A 24,411-nucleotide genomic window follows, 5' to 3' on the forward strand; every position below is an offset into this window, starting at 1 on the left:
ATTTACGTCCGATCGAAAGTAAATCTGTCCAAACAATAGTCATCGTTTGCGAAAGCGTGGGTTCTCTATCTCGCGGCGCGCGGCGCGCGGCGCGCGGTGCTCACGTGTGCAGTGTGCACGCACTCGCGATTCCGCAGTCCTCGTTGCACCTGGCGTCGAATCGAAGGCGGAAAGATGCTTGCGGGGAACACCTACGAGGCCGGGACCGCGGGAAAAGACGTCTCTGGTTTGGTCGTAGGACGGCAATAAGTCGGTTCAAAAAAGAAATCCTTGTAGCTGGCTGGCCGAGACTTAAGTTTAGCCGTGATCCACGCCGCGCCGTTGCTTTGCTCGTGGCCGGGTCTTTGGTCTCCCTCGGTTATGCGCCACCGCGCGAGACCCGGGGTGAAAGAGGACGCAGACGTAAAAACCAGGAGAAACGAGCACAGAGAAAGAGCAACGATATATGTACCTACATCGCCGATGGTTTCACAGTGCACGGTTAAATTTAACTTAAATCTGCAGCACGCGCAAAAAGTACCTCGAAAGCAGTGTCGCCAGAAACAACCGAAACCGGTCGGTTTTTCCCCTCTCCTCCTTTTCCCCTTCCGCTATCCCATTCCAGCACCATGAGCACACTCCAACGTCCCCCACTAAAGCACCCAGTATAATTATAAGATATTTATAATGAGACAAACACAATATCTTTATGTACAAGTTGTATTGTGCAACGCTCGATTAATCCGCAATAACACATATTCTCAGAACTATTCGATTAAACAGCGGAATCCTTTTTCAAAACTTACTGTGTTCTTATTTGATTTTTTATGTTTTTCTATTCAGTTATTATATATGGCCGGGTGCCTTCTTTCTTTTGCACAGCAGTGTATATCTATGTTATACAGGGTGTGGCCGGACGGGTTGTACAACCAGGCAGGGGACGATTCTACATGTAAACATAAGTCGGAAAGAAGGAATAACATTTTATCGTTTACCACCTTGTTTTCGAGAAAATCGATTTTGAAAATGCAGCAAATGTCTGATCATGACCAACCGATCATGACCTTCCTGCGTATACTGAAGCACGCGAACTCGACGGATCTTTAACCCTTTGATTATCAAAATCGAAGTCGGACACTTGGGCACCTTCCCTTGTGAGGCACCACTAAAAATTGCTGTACATACCATTATTCGAAATGTTGTCTGCATTATTAAATTTTATCGGTATCTAATCAATTATGATACTAAATATTTAGGTATTGTATGAGGCATTATACCTATTTCATATCCATAAAATTTCAGAAATGGTAGGGAATGGAAATATTCTAGATCTGAAGAAATGTTAAGTTTTTCAGTTAAAATAGCTCCGAGTGCAAAGTGATCTTCTCGAAAACGCGAGGCGTCAAACAAGAAAATGTTATTCCTTTTTTCGACTGATTTTTACACGTATAAATCATCCCCTTTGCCCGGTGGTATCACCCGTTCGGCTCTGTATAATGGCGGGTACCACACGTGACCACCGACTTTACCGATATCCTGAAGTACGAGTCTGTCTTGGGGATGCAAGTCTCGGCTTGCACTTGCCAATAAACGAAACTCGTTCTCCGGAGTCTGACTTCACACCCGTTCTTTGTAAATCCTGTCGTGATCCCGTACTTCATGACCAACACACGACACCACCGTGATCTAAATGAGAAATACGATGGGGAAAGCGAACGATTAAAAATCGGTGTTGCACGTGTCCCGATAAGCCGGGACCTCACCTACGGGCCTGGTTGCGTGGCATTAACCGATCGGGAACAAGTGGCCGAAACCGACAACCTGAAAGTCAAGTTTAGCAACTTTCGTTGTTGGCTCGGGGCTTGGCTATTGTCTGAATTCCCGGCGAGTCGGTCGACGTACCCCGATGAAAGAAACGCAGGAGACTGTCGCGTCGAGAGACGTGCTCCGCTTAATCCTTGGATGATGTATGACGACGCTCCCCTCGCATAATGTCCGTCAGAGCCGACGACCGGGACCCCCGACAGAGTAATGGAGTCCGGGAATACGTATACGCGGTAACGAGTGTCAAGTTTACGTACGCTGCAGCGAGCCTTGCTACTGTACAGTGTACAGTGTACAGTGTACAGTGTACAGTGTACAGTGTACAGTGTACAGTGTACAGTGTACAGTGTACAGTGTACAGTCATCGTTATGTTGTCGAGCACCTACAAACTGAATAGCACAGGAGCTAACTAGACTAGGGCTGAAGGAAAGTAACAGCCCTAAAACTAGACTAGCTCTATCAAATCCCCTTCAGGAAGCCTCGTCTACCAAATGTAGATTGTTTACAACAGTTTCGTTCATGACGAAGAAATTCTCGGCCGTGAATGAAATCAAAATGTGACGGATTTCAGATTTCTTCTTTTACAATTCGTCAAGTTATAGAAAAATTTTTAGTATACTTCTTTATTCAAGTACATGTTACCATTTGAGCCAAAAAAACCAAAAAATTGAGAAGTTCAGATTTATGGTGCCAGTGACTCTTAGAAATGTTCTATGACTCATAAGAAAATTTAGCACACTCCGTCTGTGGTCGTAGAACTGGATTTCTAAGTATGGAAAAATAATTTTATCATCCAAGTATGACATGACAGACAACGTGTTGAATAATCTTACAGTATGTCGAATAGAGATAGTGAAACAGAAAGTGAAAATGATAGGTAATCGAGGACACGAAGGGTTCAATAAATGATCTACGTTATTTCTGTTGCTTCTTTTATGCTGCATGCCCACGTGATTGATAGTATTGAGGGCAGCTCTTGATAGTAGAACTCGCTGATCATCGCGTAGAATTACTTGATTACATATTATCAGACTTGCGTTCATTCTATACGAAAACAATTCATTATGTTAACGTGTTGAGCATTGCGGTAAAAAATTAGAGTTACTAAATCCATCAGTGAAATATGTGCCGATCCTCCTTAAATTATAATCCTGATCAATATAATGTCTTCTAGGAACTGGCCACTGGAATTCCAGTTTAATGTTGCGAAGTTTGAATAAACTCTGTTAACGATGTAATAGCTTACAGTAACTAATAGGATAACTTGGTTGATTACAAATTAATTCCGAAATTACCTAATTGTATGGTGTACGTGAGAGAAACATTTACAAACTCATCGTTGCCAATTCATTGTTTCGAACACTTTGTTTCTGTAGATAAGCATCGCGTCGGTAGCGAACGTAGCTGTTGATTTAGTACTGTACACCAAACCGGAATCACAAATTATAATAGTTACGTTTCACAATCAGCGTCTTTATTTAAGTGACTATATGCTCCCAAGTTTGATGTTCCTTGTTGCTCCTACACAATTTAAATTAATTGCATACGCGAAACTTGGATTAAATTGCAATTGTTTAGACAATATCCTATCAGAAAGTTAAACTACCATAAATTCTACGAATTCTGCATTAAATCGATCGGTATAAAATACACTCTACAATACCCAAAGATCAATATCTACCTAATCCACATAAATTTTCGCACAACAACAATTCCCAGTTAATTACTAACAACCCTTGCAAAATGCTTCACAGCGCAATCAAATTAACAAATGGGAAAATTGGACGAAAGAGGGACGCGTTCTAATATTTTTAATTCTTTAAATTTTTCAATTTACAAACATTGGACAGACACAAATTAGAAAGCGATGCGAAACTGTCGCGTTTTACTGTGTGATTCGCAACCGTATTTCGGAGTGTCCAGAATAAATTAGATCACCCACCGCACCAACTCGGCTAAAAACCGCGCGCGGCTTGTATCCAAGGCGCAACTAACGAGCAATAAGAAAATCAGTGAACCCCGATTACGCGACCCGGTTTCGCCGGAATCAATGAAACCCAGAGCTATACAAACACGGCCGTCTGCATTTCTGTCTACAACGAAAAATCCACTTGTCCATCGGTGGCCAGGGAGCATGAGAGAGGCAACGAGGCTCTCGGGCCTGGTCGGCCGAGTTTCTTGGCCCGCGACGACGCGCGACGTCGAAAAGGGCTACGAGGGGGACGAGAAAGGGTGTCAAAGTTGGGCTGTTGCGGGGGTGAGAAAAGGCGCGCGAAAGACCGAGCGAATGGGAGGAAAGGAGAGGAGAGGAGAGGAGAGGAGAGGAGAGGAGAGGAGAGGAGAAAGGTGGCGGCAGAGGAAACAGGCGGAGGCGGCAATGTGGATCGGCGGGGCGAGAGGTGTTCGGGGGAGTAGGGTCGAGGGAAGGGAATAAGTAGGGTTTCGAAAGGGGAGGGGGGAGAGAAGAGGGGAGGTCGGCGGTATAGTTGCGGTGTCGGAGGGGCCGGAGGGGTGGCCCTCCTCCCTCGGCGGGGCGGCGCAGGCAGAAGTGGACAGGCAAGCGATTCAACCTCCTTTCACTTTCAACGAGCTCCGCGGCACCGCGCTTGCTTGCTTGCTCGCTCGCTCGCACGTTCGCCCGGTGTGTTTCATGCGACGACGGATAGCAAACACTTCGTACGAAAATAGGCAACGCCGCCATTTTAGCCGCCGCGGCCGCCCTATAAATTGTAAACCGCTCGAAATCCTCCCTCGATCGCACCGTGACCCTGAGGATCGACCGTCGTCGTCGCCCCGGACACCTCCTCCTCGGAAATCTTGCCACATCGAGGACTCCGTGAACCGCCGATTGGCCGAGTACCTTTTATGGCAGCACGGTTTCGACGTTCTCTTTCTGTTTCTATTTCTACCGTTTTTTTTCCCTCCCCCCGTTGCTGCTCCCGGCGAGGATGCTTAGAGAGGAAGCGCTGGGGATCCTCGGCGCGAGATCGATGGATCGGGGTGCTGGCTTTTCGGTCGCCAATCCTCCTGGATCCGTTTTCGTTATCGTTGCGGTATCTAGTAGGAGCTCATGAAATTCTGAGACGCTGAATAATGAGGTCAGTCGGGTGTTGTCTGGTTTTTGGGAGAAGATGGCTGGAGTCAGTTGTCCACCTCAAAAACATGGAAGTGAACAGCTATTACGGACTCCAATTCTTTCGAAAAGCAGACCGTTATTCCCTTGGATTGTCGCTGGACTGCGAATATTCATGCAACATTAGAATTTACCAATTTTTGCCCACTACACGCTACTTCATATTTTTTTTCACAAGTATTTGGAAATGTGATACATTCGCTTCGATTCGCAGTATTTTATTTTATCCGAGGTGTGGGGTTTACCTACACCCTTAACACGTTAAAAATTTCAAACTAGGTCAGTCGACTGAGCATGCTGTAAATCACACAGGACGTAGTTCTACTACATATTACAGATTATTAAAAATGGTTGAAACCACATGTTTCCCTTGCAAAGTTTCGAATAAGGAAGTTGGGAACCGATTCGCAGAAGCGTTCGATCATGTTCTGGTATCGAGGAAATTTTCCGTCCCCCCGGTGTCTTCTTCCTCCGTGCTCAATAATTTTGTACGATCTTCACGTTACCGATGGACAAAACACGATTCTATATTTGGCAGGAGGAAAAGAGTATTCGTTAATTTTGCTCATCGTCAACTCTTCCAGCGCTGTCTTTCGTCTATAGTCTGTAACATCAGGTAACCAAGAAAGTTTTCGTGCCACTTCTAGGTTTTATCATTACTGCACTCGGTGAACTTAGCTAATCGACGCATTTAACTACTATCTCATTCTACTTGCGAAATGTAGGCTTTTTGACAGTAGAAGCAAAAGAAGGCTTGTTACGACATAAACTATCTTATCTGCTACTGAATTTTAATCGATCTTTCTCGAAGGGGTAATTTACAGATGAGGGGTCAATGAACTCTAACTCGACTGATAGTTGCAGGTCTCCGGTAGCAACTTCTGTCTACATTTTCGTAGAGCTTCGCGACTTTTCTCGCGGATTCGTAAATTTTTCTCTGGTCGTGGGACCGGAGTCTTAATGTACGCGACTGCCACAGATTTGAATCCCTCGCATACGAGGGGGATCCATATCGAGTTCCTCCGCTAGGCCACTTCCGGCCCCCAGACCACACATCTGGGGATCCCTTGTTTACAATGCGAACCTTAACTCGGAGATGCAGTAATGCAGTACTTGGATTCGGGAACGAACGTCTCTAGAACGTCATTCACTCGCACGCACAGTTGGAACCGTTTCAATCGATGCAAATCATGCTCCACTGCTGTCAGACAGCTTCAAAACTAGTATTGGACTTTGACTCGAACAATAAACTACACATAAGAATATTACGCTTGTTAATCTCGCACGATGCAGCAGAATAGACGCATTAAATATTCTAGAACATTTCAACTATTTCTGGTTCGTATTTTCAATCAACAGAGTTCTATTTGCGGTGTCGGATGTTTGCAACGCAAACAAGATCAAACTTTTAGCGTGACTGCTGTCTGTCATAAAAGTAACAAGAATTATCCTGCTGTTTAAATTTTTATACAATTTCCATTATACTTTACGTTTACTATTGGGGTGTGCGAGAACCCGAAAATGTTCGGGATTCTCGAAATTAACGGGATAAAGTATAGTATAGTAAAGTATAGTATATGGTATAGAAAAAGACGTTTCAACGAATAAATTTTATAATGTGGTTTTCGGAAACGCCTCAAATATCGGAAATCTCATACCACCACGATTGGTTTTAAAGAGACTCTTTATCGAGTTCTGAAAACCGTGAAATTCTCGAGAATACCGATACTTTGGAGAATTTCAAAATTTTCGAGAACTCGTCTCGACATTTTCGGGTTCTCGCACACCTCTAATACCTAGTAAAAATGCCGGAACATTGTACAATTTCATTAATACTTCTATGAAACAACATTGCACTACTTTCCTCTAATTCCTTCAACAATCTTGATCAAATACTTTCTGCCAAGAGCGACAGGTACTTGAACAAATTAATTCGTTCAACTATTTCCGCTGAAAGTATCTGCAGAATTTTAATAATCGTCAAGTAATAAATCTGCAAATACACGAAACGGAGGAAAGGATTTACCATTTGGCAGCAGATTGAAGGAAAATGCTCGCCTCCAGTCCCGCAATCGAAGGAACAACTACGCAAGCAACAAGTACATACGGTTGAATTGGTTCGCGCCGAAAGCCGCTCGGGTTCAAATTAATATACACATATTAGTAAAGCGTCGGGTATGCGGAGTATGTTAACAGGTTGTTCCCAGCAGTTAATCGCGAGCAATAAATAATCGGCGTTGGCAGTCGCGGCGTTTCGCTTTCAATAGCAACGCGTTCAACGTGCCAAATAACACCTGCAGCTTTCGTAGGTGGAGATCCGTGTTGTGTACGCGGTCGACGGTTCGCATGGGACTGGGTTCGATCGAGAAACGTTGATGAACAGGAACAACCAGGAGCTAAGCTGTCGAGCTTTTTGTCCTATCGCCGCGCCGCGCCGGTGGCAATTAGCCTCGACTTCCGCCTTCGTTGATGGCGAACTTTGAATACTCAAGGCCGCTCGGCTGTCGGCGTGTGGTCGCGAAATTGCCCTGATGATCTCTCTCTCTCTCTCTCTCTCTCTCTCTCTCGTCTCTCTCTCTCGTCTCTCACTCGCAAATACGTATTTTCGTGATCTCCGAAAAATAATATCGAGCCACACTAATTGCCTTCGGTTAAAATGAACTTGCAGAAATTTTCACGAACTCACGCTTTCACAAAAACAACACTTGAGGGGTTAGGACACAGTAACAAGTGGAGAGAATATAAGATTTTTAAACAACAGCACAGAAAAAAGTGGATGATCGATTACACTGTCCAACAAATTTTAACTTTTTAAAAGTATTTCGATTCCCACTATGCGATTCTTATAGAGTTTTCCGCGCTGATTCCGAATCTGGTTTTAAATTTTTTCCTATACGTCCAGTTTTTGAGAAAATGGAGTTTAAAAAAAAGACATATTTTTCAACTTTAAACAAATATTGCGATGTTATTATAAAAGATATTGAATTGTTATTTACAGCAAAAGATTCTGTAGACTTTCCCGAATACAGTGATATCCAATATTAATACATTATGATTGTTTAAACATGTTTAAACCAAAAATGTCATAAAAAAATTAACACAAAATAGTAGATATTTTAAATTTAATGACTGAATTTTGGTAGAAAATTTGTCAATTTTTTATTCATGTTTAACAAAATAATGGGAAAATGAAGTTTACGAATGTAATTTTTCTATCACAAAAATTTGCGACTTTCTCAAAATATTACTGTGTCCTAACCCCTAATTAAGTGACTCTTATCCGGAAAGTTTGTATAAATTTTCTCGGATATCTTTATTAACACGAATGTGTAGCACACGAGTGATGGTGGTAGCAAACAATTGAATTTGCATTGCAACTTGATATTTGCGATTATCGCGCAACACAGTAGCGAAAGTTAGTGTGCAGAAATTTTTCTGGGTTCACAGCAGCTCAGGGTTAATAATCAATTTCGAAACAGGGAACATTTCAAAGATAATAAAGATTTCACAGCGAACATAGTAACCGTGGGTATACACGGTATACACTATACACGAGTCTCATTGTCAGATAAAAGCGATTTAACAGTTCGGCGTATCACCCGCATGCGAATCGTGTCTTCTGGTTTCCAGCTGAAAATTGATGTTCGCGGTAAAATGTAGGCTCCGATTGTAAAACGTAATAGGTCCGTTAACTCGTGTGCGCGGAGAGTGGGAAGGGAGGATTTTGTTTTTATTGCGCGCGGCGCGCGGTATCGAGCCGCGAGATAGTGTTGTGTTCTCTGCTCTCACCCTTTGCACTACGATTGATCGTACGATTACGATAATTGCAATCATTTCCCAAAATAATAAAAGAAAATTCACATTTACTGTATATTCGCGCGTTCTCCAATGGATAAATATTGACTACAATAAAATAGAATTTCGTTTGAATTTAAAGGGAATTTATCTACCGAAAGACTATTGTAGAATTTTTAATTCTAAATTCTGCTGTGCTAAAGGGAAGATCAGAAAAGGAAGATTCTGTTTTTATTATTAGTACAGCGGATTCTTAGAAGCGAATCAGAAAACCAATTCCGAACTGTGAAATTTGTTTTTTTCGATTGCCAGAACGGGAGCAGCTTTGTCCATCCATGTACAAAGCAGATCGTATTAATAAAGTTTTAGCGGCGACGTTCAGGCACTATTTGACTTGAGCGGTTTTTTTTTTACTGTAGTTTGTTCGCGATTGAAATTGTCGTTCCTGTTGGAGCTACGAGACTTTGAGACAGTTACGAAATAATCGCCAGTACACACAGATGTATCTGAAATTCTGTTCGAAGTAACTGAATGTTAGATTACAAGAGGTTAATGGAATGATTTTTGTTACAGCCGTGCGAGCGGACCGAATGCGAGGCGGTAGGAACAAATTCGGACCCATGTACAAAAGGGACCGAGCGCGAAAGCTCCAAATGATGAGGCAACGGCAGCTGGCACTGCAAACGATACGCGGCAGCCTCGGTGATCCATCGAACTATCCCTCCGCCGTAACGCCTTTCCTGCATATTAAACAGGAGATCCAAATACCTCAGGTCTCGAGTCTAACGTCTTCTCCAGATTCGAGTCCATCCCCCGCAGCCGTGGCCGCTGGTCTGGTCACGACACAGGCTGGCAGCGGAGCTGGTCAGCACCAACTGATCGCACCGTCCTCCCAGCCAAACATTTCTGCCGGTAATCACCTGCACAACCTCAACCCTGGCCTGGATAGCAAGCTGTGGGCTGCCAACTCTACCACCCCAAGTCCCAAGCCCTTCAACTTCGGCGAACAGTCCACGCAACCTCACGGAGCCGCCGGATCCGCACCCTCGACCGCCGCCTTGAAAACTAGTCCGATGATAAGAGACTTCGTGCAAACGGTCGACGATCGCGAGTGGCAGGCGTCCCTTTTTGGACTGTTGCAAAACCAAACGTACAATCAGTGTGAAGTGGACTTGTTCGAATTAATGTGCAAAGTGCTCGATCAGAATCTGTTCTCGCAGGTGGACTGGGCTAGGAATTCGGTGTTCTTCAAAGATCTCAAGGTAAGTCACCCCGAGACAACCCCTTGTCGCATAGTGCGATATATTAGCTTGGACCTTTGGAACTTTCTTTCCGACCTAATATTTCGGCATTAACGCTAAACCTACCGACCATCAAAAGTCACTGATATTGCATAGTATTACATATAAAAATAACAAGATTAAGTTAACTTATATTTTGTGTAGATTTTTACTATAATATATACTGGAGTCAAAAAATATATTCAATAAATTCCCATGAAAACAGCTTTACAATCTCGATAATTGTCAAATAAAAAATCTAAAAGGGGTCATTTGACCCCTCGTGGTAGGTTTAGCGTTCACACTAACCGTACCGGGTACAAAATGTATCGGATATATAATATTAGGTTATCCCAAAAGTTTCTTTCAGAATTTTTAACTCTTTGCACTCCAACCTAGTGACTCGTATAAGTACACCAACAACTCCAGCACTATACTAGTTATGTACACAAGTGTATATAATTTAAAAAATACGGTTGCTGCAATAAAACAAAATTAGCTATCATACATTATACATAAAACAAGTTCAACTTTATAAATCTTCAACAAAATGAAAATTTTACGTTTTGTAATCATTTAAAGTTCATATTTAAAATGTCGCATTATCGACGACAACGAAGTGTAAAGGGTTAATATTGTTAAATAAATATTAGGTTGTCCCAAAAGTTGGTTTTCGATTCATGTAGAATTCATGTAGGACCTCGATTCATGCACATAATGCAAATTCATGTTAGAAAGTACCAAAACATTAACATAAAGATTATCGCATTGTTTGTATTTACTTAGCAACATTAAAGGAACGCATTCCGAAAGAAACTATTGGGATAACCTAATATATTGTTTTGTAAAAATTACAAGACTGAATTTATTTAGATTGTTCACAATTTTTACAATAGTACATGCTTTTTATAATAATACGAAGCATCTTTGTAATTTCCATAATTAAAAAATAAGAATAGGTGTTAGGGATAAAATATTCTTATATTTTTTATTTTATTTATCGTGGTTACATTGATGGCATTTGTGTGCGTGTGTGTGGCAAAATTTTTATCTGACAAAAGAAAACGTTTCCAATAAAAGTTGATCGATACCCACTTTTTTACAAATTTCGAGCAAATTTTGTTCTACAAAAAATGTAGGTCAGCTCAATCTACATATATACATACATATATATATAATATATACGGTATATTCTGGCGGTCTCTGGGTCTGTGGTGACCCAGGATGTAAACATTATCATTTAACTACTCGGTTTCTACTTTTATTTGAATTATTGACTTCTTCATTGGGACCAATAGAAAGACACCAATATCTCTAGAACCACTTTCACAAATACATTTGGGATGGTTGATCAAATATAGTTGTCAAAATGTTCATATTTCAATTGCATTCAATTTTCCGCCATTTTGTGAGACAAACAACACCTTTCGAGCAGTCGAGTTGATCTGGCCCTTGGCACATTTACATCCAATGTCATTTATAATTCTCAATTACACGAGGTTATAAAGTAGCAGAAGATTTGTATCATTCAGAACATCAAACTATCACCAACGTAATACATATGTATATTGAAACAGATTTGATTATCAACATCAAACGGATTTGCTGATACTTCAATTATAAATTGTCGTTTTCATTGAGAAATTCTTCATTTCACAAATCACACAAGATGGCGTCTAGCTGAAACTTCATCTGAAACATTGTATTTTCTTCAAAATTCAGAGTTTTCAAAAATTCAGAGATTGTGGTATGTAAAAACCATAAAAACGTTCGATCAAGTAGTATTGGTTTCTTCGAGACTCCACCTGATCATTTGATGGTCAAGAAACATAGTTGAACATTATGCTGTATATGAATCTCTTCGTGGCAGATGTCATATCGGTGTAGGCAGTGGCAGTGGCAGTTGGCAGTGGCAGTGGAGATGTTACCGTTTTAGTAGATCCATCGTTCGACGATTTTTTCTTTTTCTTTGCTCGTGTGCTGTAGCAGTCCTCGTAATGCTCTATACATGCAACGATTTCTTTGTGTACAGTTTGACGACTGGTAGCTATAAATAGAGTGGTAGTATAATGGTAGTATAACGATAAAAATTTAACGATTTTTAACCGTTGTTGAGAATCTTTTCAAGAGAAGTTAGTTCTTACCGATAAATAACTCGTCGCTGGCCTGTTGGTGGTATGAGCGGCGGGGATGTGAGGTAACCAACAGCATTGCACAATCACTGAATGATTTCAAGCATCGCCTCATATCTAGGTCATAACAAGATACGTTTCTGGGTTATGGCGGTTGCCCTAAAGCAGGCCCATGTTAATTATAAACTGTCTACTTGACAGTTTCTATAGTTTTTGATTTTTTTATACACACACACACACATACACGCTCGCAATATGTCTGTATATCCATATATCCATATATCTATATATAAACAAAGGTGTAAAAATATCTGTCACGGTTTCGAGTCCTACTTTTAATATTCTCTAGACAATATGGAACGTAAATGACAATGTTTTCGCAATTTTATAAATCGCTTGCTATAGAACGCAGTGCGCGGAAGATTTTCGAAAAGAATTAGTACCATTTTTTGACGAGATAAAATATTTACTTTGTAACTTGCGTGCCGTTGTCGCGAGAAAGTTTGCGATGTTGAAAAATTCGAATTCTGTATTTATTTATGGTATTTATTATTTATGGAAACTTGTTCGATTGAATTACATGCTGCGAGTACGAAAGTTTTGCAAGGTGACATAACACACGTTGCAGAGACGTATCTAACAATTTATTAAATTGTTTGACAGGTTGATGACCAAATGAAGCTGCTGCAACACTCCTGGTCGGATATGTTGGTGCTCGACCACCTTCATCAAAGGTTACATAATAGTCTACCTGACGAGACTACACTTCATAATGGCCAAAAGTTTGATCTCCTTTGTCTCGGCCTACTTGGAGTTCCTTCCCTGGCAGATCTTTTCAACGAGTTGTCGTCGAAACTTCAGGAACTCAAATTCGATCTTTCGGACTATATATGCATGAAATTCCTGATGCTGCTCAATCATGGTAAGTCGATCAAAGAAAAAGAAATTCAAATTATAAGAGAACACTGTGTATACACAGTACATAATTAATTAACGAACAAATTCCCATTTGATTGATTGCAGAAGTTCGTGGACTAGTGAACAAGAAACATGTACAAGAAGGTCACGAACAAGTTTTACAAGCTCTTTTGGATTACACATTAACATGTTATCCATCTGTAACGGTACGTTGGTTTTTCTTGGTATGTATCTTGATTGATTATTGAATTGGTATAAATCAACGACAATGTTTGTGTACAGGATAAATTTAACAAGCTGCTAGCAGTATTACCCGAAATTCATGTGGTAGCAAGCAGGGGAGAAGATCATCTTTACCAGAAGCATTGTAGTGGTGGAGCACCAACTCAAACTCTTCTCATGGAGATGCTTCATGCTAAAAGAAAATGAAACGATAGATTTGTTTGGCAGTGTTGCCAAGAATTAGTCTATTGCTATATCTCAAAAATCACGGTAGAGCTCCTTACTGTCAAAGTGGACCTCGAGTACCTATTAACACTAGATTTACGGACATTTTTGTATGCCTATCTTTACGGACGCCCGTCAAATTGACGAGTAAAAGGGACGATATATTTTCTTAAATACAAACGCGATTCTCATTTACTTTAAAAACAATCAAGTTGAATAAAATTAAATAAAATTAAAAACATGCATTGTATCGTATGTACTTGTCGTGTGTGTGTGTGTGTCTAAAGATTTGTGTCCACGGTCGAACAAATTTTTGAAATCTTCTTCGCGCGATATAGATAACAAAATGTAATCAACGTGTTCCGAAATTTTCAAATCGCCTGGGGTCTAGTTATTTTCTTAAATACAAACGATTAGTTTACTTTAGAAAACAATTACAATATCTTAACAGACTTAATATAAGTTAATTAAATCAGGTTAGGATTGCATAAATAAACACAAACTTATACAAACTTTTACTGTTCATACATTTATTCCGCGCATTTTTTTTCAGACATATTCAGTTATCCAGATACATTTTCCGCAACTCTCCGGGTCTCTTTCTTTCCCATGCGCTGTCCTTCTTTGCGACGAAAACTTTCATCATTCGTTATTGTACAAGTAAACACAATTGGAATTATGTCATATTTGGTATACCGTATTGAGTTCGAAGCCATAGAAAGATATATCTCCGTTGAAGTATCTACGTTCTAACTACTTTTACATTTGTCACGAAAAAAACTATGACCCGTCATTTTGACGGGTATCTGTAGGGATAGGTATACATCTCGTACAGAATTAAATTTGGGTGTACATTCGTGTCTCGTTACACCAATGATTGTCAGCATAAATTGGAAAAAAAGAATGAATAGTTATTGGTTTTTGTAATTTCGCTGATCAAGTCCGAAATCCGTCAAAATGACGGGTCCCGTAAACCTAGTGTTAAGAGCTAACGCTGCTTAGGTATTGGACCAAGTTAAGGGGCCCTGGTTCATAAAATACCTATGCAAAAACAAATCAAGTATAGACGTACATACTTTACATATATACATAATATATATGTATTATAAACTGTATCTAAATATATAAACATAATGACATATATTTTCTATATTTGATGTTGAAGTTTTAGAGATGTATCCATGGAGAATTACTACCCCTGTTGGTGGGTACAAGCGCAGGGAAACAGTAAGCAAGATGCCTTGAAAACAGTACAAAGGGTGGTTAACAAAATATTGGTCAAAGGGCAGGCAACTTTTGTCTAAATAAGCAAAGCTATTTTTCTAATACTAGAAGCGATTATTTTTAAGCATACCACTGAAGCCTTGCTCTCATTTTGAACAAAAAGAACAAAATAAGAAAGAAAGAACGAAAGAAGCGATATCCTAAATAGTAACACGAACGAAGAAGGTAAAAAAAAAGATGAACGACAACACAAAGAATGTTCGACGAACACCGATAAAATCGTGCTCTCCTTGCAAGGGATTCAATGGGGGCATACTTGAACGACAGTAAAATTTCATGTGATATACTTATATATACATACATATATACATATATGTCGCACGGCCACCTGGGCATCCTTAGAACTTCCTAATTAAAAGAAAATCTGCATTTTGTCACACTTGCACACAGCAGGGCTATTATATATTGTAAATACTAGTTAACACATTCCAATTATGTTGTAAAGTATAAATCATGTTAAATATGTAATTATAATATTTTGTGTATAGTTTAATGAAATAAATATATTTCTGTTGCTTACTGAGAAAAAAATCATTAGCTACTTAATGTCTTCACTATAATTTTAGAACTTTATTCATGTATTTTCTCTCTTTTATTATTTTTTTTCAAATAGGTGGCGGAAAAAGAAATAACCACGAAAAAATGCGATATTTTATTATTGTATATTGTATCATAATAAAGATTCTGTTTAAAGAAATGAAAGAATCATTGGAGCAAGGTTTATGTGGTCCTACATTATCTAGCGATTATTAACTAAGTATATATATATATATATAAGATCAATATTGTCTTATCGCAATTGTTAAATAGATAAATATTTACTGAATGTTAAGATAGCGATCGAACCGTAGTAATTTTTCACTAATAGATTATTAATTATTATTGTTTAGTCAATAGTCAGAAACTTTTCAGTGCTGTGAAGGTTGTCTTTTCGACGCCTGTGGTATCTAAGCCATCGGTAATTACACGTGCTAGATTCGAGGCTCAAGTGTGGCAACAAGAACAGAAATCTTTGCTCGTACTGGTAGGCTGGTAGTACCACCCTTTGCAACTCCTACTGTTTATATATCCTCTATCAAAGAAGTACCTGGAAAAAATGCTATTTTACTACTTTCACTTTTCCACCGACTTCGTAATAAGATATTAAATATATAGATGTAAATGATTTGTTGATGTATGTAACAAAAGATAAAATAACGGATGAAAAACTCGATGCCACATTAGATTAAGAGAATCAAGTGTTGAATCAAACCAGGAGGAGTTAGCTGCGAGTATTACTACCATGGAAAAATATAAATATAAATAAATAAATAAAATAAATAAATAAATGAATATATATATATACACGTATATATTTTCGAAAACATGCATGTACTTATCGTGTGAGTAAAGATTTGTGTCCACGGTCAAAAAAAATTTTTGAAATCTTCGATATAGATAACAAAATGTAATCAACGTGTTCCCAAATTTTCAAATCGCCTGGTTCTTTTCAAATCAATCGATCGAAATGAAAGAATGTTTGCATTATTATCGGTTGTCGATTCCTTGCAACAACAAAAATAGAAAGAAAGAAACATGAAAAATACTTTCAAAACGGTTAATGTTTTATTTAACTCGCATATGAATGTCTACCTCTTCGTAACTGTATTAAGTCTTACATTTTTACATTTTTAGTGAACCACATACCTCAGAATAGACACCCAGATAGCAAATTAAATGGAATGTATGAGTGTTACCTTACGTAGTAGACGTTGATATGTCTACGGCGTCTGTAATATGCGTAACGACAGAATGTAAAAGTTCCATTCAAGTATTGTGACCGTTATATATTTCCATGCTATTATCTTAGGTTACTACTATGTTTATTCCAAATTAGATTATACTTGTACATGAAATGTATAATAATATATTTGACTCGAAATTTCACGATTACCAACGAAACTTTGAAAGAGAACTTGAAATCCCATGTTGCTGTTTGGGTAAACCACAAGTGAAAACCGTAATAACACACTTTATTTATTGTATAATTTCATCTGTCCTCGAAACTTGTTGTAGAACGTGTCGGTCTGATAATTTTGGAACAACTTCACGGAAATCGCAAACATAATTATCTCGAGAAAGAAAAAAGGAAGAAAAAAAACACCACGCGCGAAAATTGTCTCTAAATATATCCCTAAATCAATGATCTTTGTATGTGTCCATCCTATTTAATCGTCCGCTCGATTCTGTTACAACGTGTTTATTGATAATTGTAACTAGAAAGTACGATAATACTGGTGTAATAAGCATTGTGTTAAATATGTACAGTTACTAATTATAATTGGCAAAATAATCTAATTTAATATCGATGTGATTTTTTGCTCCAATAAATCATTGGAATTAACATTTAAACGATGAACTATTCTGCGTTGTTAACACTGCCATTAGGAGTTGGCAATTGTAAATTATGTAGAAAAACAAAATAATTGATTGTAAATATATCTTTATTATTAACTAATAACTGTTCCTTTTTAGGATCTCAACAGTGCTATTTTTTATATATTATACTGATTGAACTACTCCTTTTAAACAATGATATTCCCCTTATTGCACTCCTTGTCTTTGGTATTATTGTAAAATATGTACAATATCCATGAGACGTAACGATAGATTTCGAAAGGAGGGTAAAGGATGGTACTATGACTAATATGTAAATTATTAATGAGCAGACAATTTTCACAAATTTACAAATAGTATTTGAAAACATTCAATCGTTCTTTTTTTTATATACACATGTTATTATAATTTAAATGCGTTTGTGTACAACACAAAGTTTACTATAATTTGTAACAACAACGGTGTCATTCGTATATCGAATAACATGTATACTAAAACATTTGTTTGCTTTGTACAAATATGATAACAAGAAGAAAAAAACTGCACAGTGGTTAATAAAGACATCAACTAACTACTGCACTCTCAGCTTCATATTCTTAATTCATAATGTTCATATGTTACACCTCATGTATCATCGCACGTTAAGCACATTCGCCTAATCTTACATAGAAAATTATATGCCTTTGCCTTTGCATGGCTCACAAATATAATATGTTTTCTACCGAAGTATACGAGATACGTTTGTTTTATAAATACTTTCGTTATTTAAATTCCATCTTATTCCACGTCATCATGTTTTTTATTTCTTTTTTCATTCGATCACACGATTAATTATTAAAACGTTCAAATTTCTCAATGTTTTATGTTTCTACGATGAAACATCGTTGTACCAACGTGTAAACAAGTGTTTGTTACTTCATGTGTGTTTTAAAATAAATAAAAATTCTTTTCATATTCATAATAGATTAAAGTAGGTATTACTAATAGAAACAATTAAACTACTACTAAATAATAACTTTGTATAGATTTACAGCCAAAGATGCTTAATGCTCGTCAGATTTTAGATATTCTTTATAAGCTTCTTCATTCAGTAGTCTTTTCAGTTCATCTAGATTAGTTAATTCTATTTTGAACAGCCATCCTTTGTCATAACACGATGAATTAACTAAGCCAGGTGTTTTTTCAACCGCTTCATTTTTTTCTATTATCTTTCCACTGACCAGACTAAATAGTTCAGAAGCAGCTTTCACCGATTCTAATGCTCCACATTCGGCTGTAAGAATTTCATTTTGTTAAATAGGTGGACCAAGATAACGAACGGTGTGTCTCTCGCATTTAAAAAAATACATATGATGTATGATTGTTCTGACCATCTTTTTCTATTATAGATCCAACATCTGGAAGCTGAGCGTACACGATATCACCCAATGATTCTTGCGCGTGACTGGATATTCCAACTGTTCCTATTTTACCATCAATGCTGATCCACTCGTGTGTTTTCGCGTATAGCCTTTCTAAAAATTGAAAATTTCATATTATATAACATTTATACTTAATGTTTTCTATTTAAGATCAATTAAATAAAAATGAAATCTATGTGTGTGTGATATATACATAACATAAATGAAGTATCATTTTACAAAAGTACAAGTTATTCTTATGTTTTGTGCAGAGAATTGGGCAATATTCAAATATGTACCATTAACGATTAATATTCTACTAAATAGTCAACTATTGATGGTTAACAATTAATATCATCAATCGAGAGAGAGACTCATTATTTTTTTATTGGAAATGTTGATCAAGCGATTAAATAAAACATTTTAACAAAATAAACCCCAACTCTGGTTACGTTCGCTATTAAAATTTTCTTATTGTCAGTGAGTGTTTTTTTATCATAAATTTGTTTTCAAACTTACCGGCGTTTAAACATCGAGTAGTAGCAATAGAACGTGAGAGTTGCATGGATACCCTTGAAACAGGATGCGTGAATAAACTTGTCTTCGAAGCACACGAAAACGTCTGCACGGTACATTTAGCCATTTGTGCGACCAGTTTTGCCATTTCTATTCTATAATTGATCAGGTATAAATTCCGATCAGCTCCGAAAACTTAACCTTATTGCAATCGTGTCGTCTGCAATGTGGTGTTGTCCTTGACAGAGTTCCTAACTTTTCCGTAACGGACCGAACGGAAAGGCGCGATACGAATGAATGATGCGTATGAAACACTCAGCATGTGTTTCTTAAATTATCAACCTTTTTTATCTCATAGGACATATTTCATCACCGCCAAAGCCTCCGTTAACGCGAAACAAATATACTACCGCCTATGTAATTACTTAACAATAAAATAGCCGTCCCAAACGAGAACCTTAAATAATCAACATTGTCCAATTTTTATGATCATTAAAACTTTGATGTACATATTGAGATATATGCAATTCGTCGATAAAATTGATTGATATGAATATAGAAAATCCTGAACACGAGAATGAACATTATTCGAAAATAAAAATCTAGCAAAGAAACCTAAGAAATCTAGAAAAATGCTCACTTAACGTATTTAATGTATTTAATATATGTATTTAAATAGAAAAGTAGTTGTTTTACTTTTAATGCAGCAGATGTCAGGTTTCCAACAGCTTCAGAAAATATTTAATGTTATTGAAATCACGTGAGGTTAAAAGGTCAGTAGAAACACACTTGCGAGATAACTTGTAATTTATGTTATCAGGATTGTAGAGTATCGGTGACCTCCAGGTTCAATGTGAATAATTCACGAGGAAAACCGTGAATCTCTATTCTAATTGTAAGATCACCATTTATTGAATTATCTCCATGTATTATATTCTGGACGAAATTTCTATTTTTATCCGTGCGACAACGAATTTGAGACCACTGCTTTCATAAATATATCGAAATTTTGTTAAGTGATATACACATATACTCTTTTTGATAAAAAGGTACTTTAATATTTCTACATGTGTTCCGTATAACTTTTATAAAGATATTATTTATTTAAAATTGTGAAAAAAAAAGTTATAAAAGTCCAAATAAAGTTACATTTCGCGTGTAAGGAACTTATTCGCGGAATTCTTCGGAGAAATTCGTTACAAAGATGTTTCAGTGAAATTTCGAGATAATGATAAATATACTAAATTATAAACCTATAGTATAAGAACGTCCTCCAGGATTATGGATAGCTCCTGAAATGGGCTTACTGATGCACCATTCGTACCAGACATTTTTACTGCTACACTGACGCCAAAAGTGAACAGTTATTTTCTCGCCTGCTTTCACCTGCACTGGTTCCTGTGAGAAAAAATCAAATTAAATTGTACCATATTATTTATTTTACATGTATTTAAAATTCTTTCATTACCCTAATTGGGAAGAATATCGGGAACCAACTGAACATTTTCGGACTACGTGTGCTCGGTTCTATACTCAGCGTAATATCTTTGTATAAAACTGCAACGAAATATCCAGAAAAGCCGTGTAGCACCGAATTTTGTTGTACGTCGAACGTTTTCATCTCGTACCGTGTATTATCAATCGTGGTCTCTGAAATTAATGTTAATACCAATAATACCAATAATGAAAGTTCGTAACGAACAGAGCAGAACTGTTGCCTACCTTTGTTTGGATGTTTAAATGTAAACAATGGTTTTGGTATTGCAATGTCATACTTGTTTTGCAGGTGAACTACATATGATGTTTCAAAATGTGCCAATGGATGTTTGTCTTTGTCTTTACAATGTCTTACTTCGTTATACAGCTTTGAAGATTGTACAGGAGCGATGTAAGATGTATATTTGCATGGTATGCTTATGCCATCGTCTAACATAGTTGAATAGTTTGTCATAATTATACGATATTCAAATATACACACTGCTGTGCAAAAGAAAGAAGCACCCGGCCATATTTAATAGAGAAGCGTACAAAATCGAATAAGAACACAGTTTTGAAAAAGGATTCCGCTGTTATTATTTAACATATGTTATTGCGGATTATCTAATACTTTAAATGCAATAAATCAATCATTGTACAATACAATTTCTACATAAAGATATTGTGTGTGTTTGTCGTCGTTATATCTTATAATTATACACTGGGTGCTTCTTTCTTTTGCACAGTAGAGTACATGTAGTAAATACAGTAATTGTATAGTAAAAAAGGTATACCTTTCAGGAATTTTTGAACTCCATCCAAACATTCCGGTGATAGTTCATTGTCACCAAAAGAACCAAGTAATTCAGACACTAGAATATCAGCTTTCTCTGGCGCGACCCATTCTCTCATATCACACGACACTACCGACACTTTGTCTGCCCACATATCTCTCTCAAGTGCCTGTAATCTATACGTAAGAAATCGTAAATATCTTCCGGCTGCGTTAACAATGAATAATTTGTAACAATTAATGTTTTACGTTAATACTGCGTTAGGATTCTTTTCTACAGCGTATACTTTGATCTCCTTTTTTGCCATTTCCGCGGCATTTAGCGATGCAAAAACAAGTGGTCCTCTCCCGGCACCGACCACCATAATTACTCTACAATTAAAAACATATTTTCGTATTTATCCTCGCAATTGTTTATACGTGCTCGTGATATAAATAAATATATATATACATATATATATATATATATATATATATATATATATATATATATATATATATATATATATTGTATATATAATTACATTTTCTCATCCTTATTATTCATTTTGCTCGCGATTCCAAGAATTGCTTGATGAATAGCTGTTTGGTACTGCGTATATTTAACAGGATCTTTTTCAAATATTTCGTACGTTTGAGATTCCAGATTATCCATTAGCGGTTGCAGGGGACATTGTAAGTAATCTTCGTATCCACGAGCAAATCTTTCTACTGGACCATTCACTTGACAACTCTATAAACAATTTTTCAGCTCAGGTGGGCAAATTAAAATAAAAAAATGAAATAATAAAAACTGCTCGCGCGTATCGTTTACCTTCCATAAGTACTCCAAGTAATTGTGATAGTAACTAATATTTTGATGACGATTCGCTCCCGTCAGTACAAACTGTACTTCCAACACTGAAAATTTCTTTATCAATGTTTGATGGGCCTTGCTCAAAACAGGATATCCTTTTTTGTTTGTCATAAATAATGTAGTAGGTACGATCAAACATTTGACTGGTTCTCCTAGCCACCTGTCAATCTTGCAAACAAGTCAACTCCAATTAAACTTTAAATAACAAAATTCCAGCACCTCGAATAAGCCGAGATACTTAAATTAAATAGAACACTCTGTATACAGGAAATAATATAATAATGTACCTCTTCTTGTTCAGGAAGATCATGGCTTACAATTAATGCAACACCTATCTTTCTGTCGTAATCGCACACTATTCTAAAGGCATTCCACCATTCCCATGGGCTTTCTATCAAATAACACTCTTCGTTTCTATAAGAATAAGCTTCTTTAATTGGATTTTCCATAGGTACTTGTATCCAGACCTACAATGAAATTCAGAAATGCTACATATTATAAAGCATATAAGTTATAAACCTAATCAATGTACGTACCTGCAAAGTACACGCGCTTGACACTTTATCACAGATAATTCTAGCCAGATTTGCATTACGTTCTATTCCACCCATCAATCTAAAAGTGATTCCTACGAGCCCCAAGTGTCTTGCCAATGCTATTTCTTGATTTAAAGTCTCTTCGCTGTTCCTCTTTATAATAGGATTTTTCGAATCGACTTTAATGTATTGCGATAGCTTACCGATGATTAAATGATTCCAATCTGCAAATTAAATCGTAATTAACTTCCTGCGACGGTGAGCAGCGTACTTATTAAAGAGGTAGACTCGTTTCCAGGATTACAAGGGTCCGGGATGCGCCTTCTCATTTCTCGATAATGCAAAGATTGGATTTTTCCTAGAGAAATTTCCTAGATTGTAGCTGTGACAACTTTCTGAATGGACAGCGGATTTTATGCATTTATGACAGAAACTAGTGGGTGTAATTTAAAACAGTAAAAACATTAGAAAAATTTAAAGATACTGTTATATTATTTTCAACCTATTAGGCATATTAAGAAAGGAAATGAATTTCTATTTTGCTCCAGTTTGTTGTAATTCACTTTATGAATAATGCAAATTGTGTGTGCCTCGTAAATGTAAAAATAGGACTTTTATATAAATACAAAATAGGACAGCCTAGATTGACCTTTTGTCTAGCGCTTTTGGCTACTTAAAAATCCGATTTTTGCATTATCAAGAAATGAGAAGGCGTATCCCGTACCATTGTAATCCTGGAAACGAGTCTACCACCTTCATTCGCTTACCAGAGCTACATAATACTATGTCTGGTCTGGTAAAGGGACCGACGCGGTCTTTCGCAGCACCAGAAATGAATTCCCTTTTGTATAAAGGATGAATAAGTGGAACAAATACGAAATCATACCTGTAAACAAATCACGTGTAAAATTTTCAAGCGATTAATAAAACGATATAATTGTTACGCGTTTACTATATGTAGATACTGTTTTCGTTAACTTACTTGGACGAGTTTGCTGTAATAAGACAGCTACTAAGGTCTGGCACAGCGCAAAAGTCGAGACCACAGGAAACTGATCTTTGATTTGACATTATATATTATAATTAAATTGAATACTTATTTCCTGAAAATATTTCAAAAATAAAACTGTCCGTTAAATAAATGGTATCATGTTTTTCAACACCGACGGTTACCGGTAAACGGTCACAAGCAAAAACGAATTTGATCGTATTAAATGATATGTAAATAATTGTACATACCTCAATTTTAGTATAAATACTTTATTAACATTATTCAATGAATTGTTAAGAAAGTTTCAACCCTTTCGGTATGTACTTGTTAAAAATTACTGTAAAATTGCAAATGCCTGGGCGCTGATTATGATTTGCACGTGTAATTCTATTATGTTCATCCACAGCCTCTGTATTGCTCTGTATGAACATAGTAGTTTGAATCAGTTTGAATAATGTTCGATACATTGTTTTCTTGCGTGAAAAAAATTCAACATTTATGTGTAATTTATTTGTTCTATATTATATACGATTTTTAATCACATTTTTTTTTTAAAGCGAGTAAAATTTGAATAAATACTTACTTTGTTTATATTTACATAAATATGAAAATGCGAACCAGCCAATCAGAAGCCAATCCGACACAGAATTCCTTGATACGTTAGACCAATCAGA

At 37.2% G+C, this 24,411-nt stretch overlaps 4 protein-coding genes across 5 annotated transcripts in view; 1 reads left to right on the forward strand and 3 right to left on the reverse strand.

Annotated features, from left to right (window-relative positions):
* Window positions 1–17,293, forward strand: part of Ftz-f1 (ftz transcription factor 1) — a 36,419-nt gene extending 19,126 nt beyond the window's left edge. For both annotated transcript variants that reach the window (XM_076430170.1, XM_076430171.1), the window contains 4 exons: window positions 9,306–9,994; window positions 12,808–13,066; window positions 13,168–13,268; window positions 13,345–17,293. In XM_076430170.1, coding sequence (XP_076286285.1) covers window positions 9,306–9,994; window positions 12,808–13,066; window positions 13,168–13,268; window positions 13,345–13,491 — 1,196 coding nt within the window. In that variant the 3' untranslated portion in view covers window positions 13,492–17,293. The remainder of the gene's footprint in view (window positions 1–9,305; window positions 9,995–12,807; window positions 13,067–13,167; window positions 13,269–13,344) is intronic.
* LOC143212014 (uncharacterized) lies at window positions 10,909–12,494 on the reverse strand. Its single transcript, XM_076430265.1, has 2 exons — window positions 12,157–12,494; window positions 10,909–12,059 (listed from the first exon to the last, which is right to left on the reverse strand). Exons 1-2 carry the CDS (start codon window positions 12,257–12,259, stop codon window positions 11,833–11,835), a joined length of 330 nt encoding a protein of 109 aa, XP_076286380.1. The 5' UTR covers window positions 12,260–12,494; the 3' UTR covers window positions 10,909–11,832.
* Window positions 17,294–17,505: 212 nt separating the features above from the next.
* Window positions 17,506–19,677, reverse strand: Ppl (glycine cleavage system H protein, mitochondrial). Its single transcript, XM_076430249.1, has 3 exons — window positions 19,089–19,677; window positions 18,540–18,683; window positions 17,506–18,442 (listed from the first exon to the last, which is right to left on the reverse strand). Exons 1-3 carry the CDS (start codon window positions 19,231–19,233, stop codon window positions 18,213–18,215), a joined length of 519 nt encoding a protein of 172 aa, XP_076286364.1. The 5' UTR covers window positions 19,234–19,677; the 3' UTR covers window positions 17,506–18,212.
* A 440-nt stretch (window positions 19,678–20,117) lies between these two features.
* Window positions 20,118–24,154, reverse strand: Csul (protein arginine N-methyltransferase 5). The gene is made up of 12 exons (XM_076430184.1): window positions 23,986–24,154; window positions 23,729–23,849; window positions 23,514–23,632; window positions 22,747–22,970; window positions 22,498–22,677; window positions 22,169–22,378; window positions 21,879–22,087; window positions 21,604–21,726; window positions 21,356–21,531; window positions 20,808–21,011; window positions 20,554–20,735; window positions 20,118–20,483 (listed from the first exon to the last, which is right to left on the reverse strand). Exons 2-12 carry the CDS (start codon window positions 23,815–23,817, stop codon window positions 20,331–20,333), a joined length of 1,869 nt encoding a protein of 622 aa, XP_076286299.1. The 5' UTR covers window positions 23,818–23,849; window positions 23,986–24,154; the 3' UTR covers window positions 20,118–20,330.
* Between the last annotated feature and the right edge of the window lie 257 nt (window positions 24,155–24,411).

The sequence above is a fragment of the Lasioglossum baleicum genome, chromosome 9 (assembly GCF_051020765.1).
Source record: "Lasioglossum baleicum chromosome 9, iyLasBale1, whole genome shotgun sequence".
NCBI classification, from domain to species: domain Eukaryota; kingdom Metazoa; phylum Arthropoda; class Insecta; order Hymenoptera; family Halictidae; genus Lasioglossum; species Lasioglossum baleicum.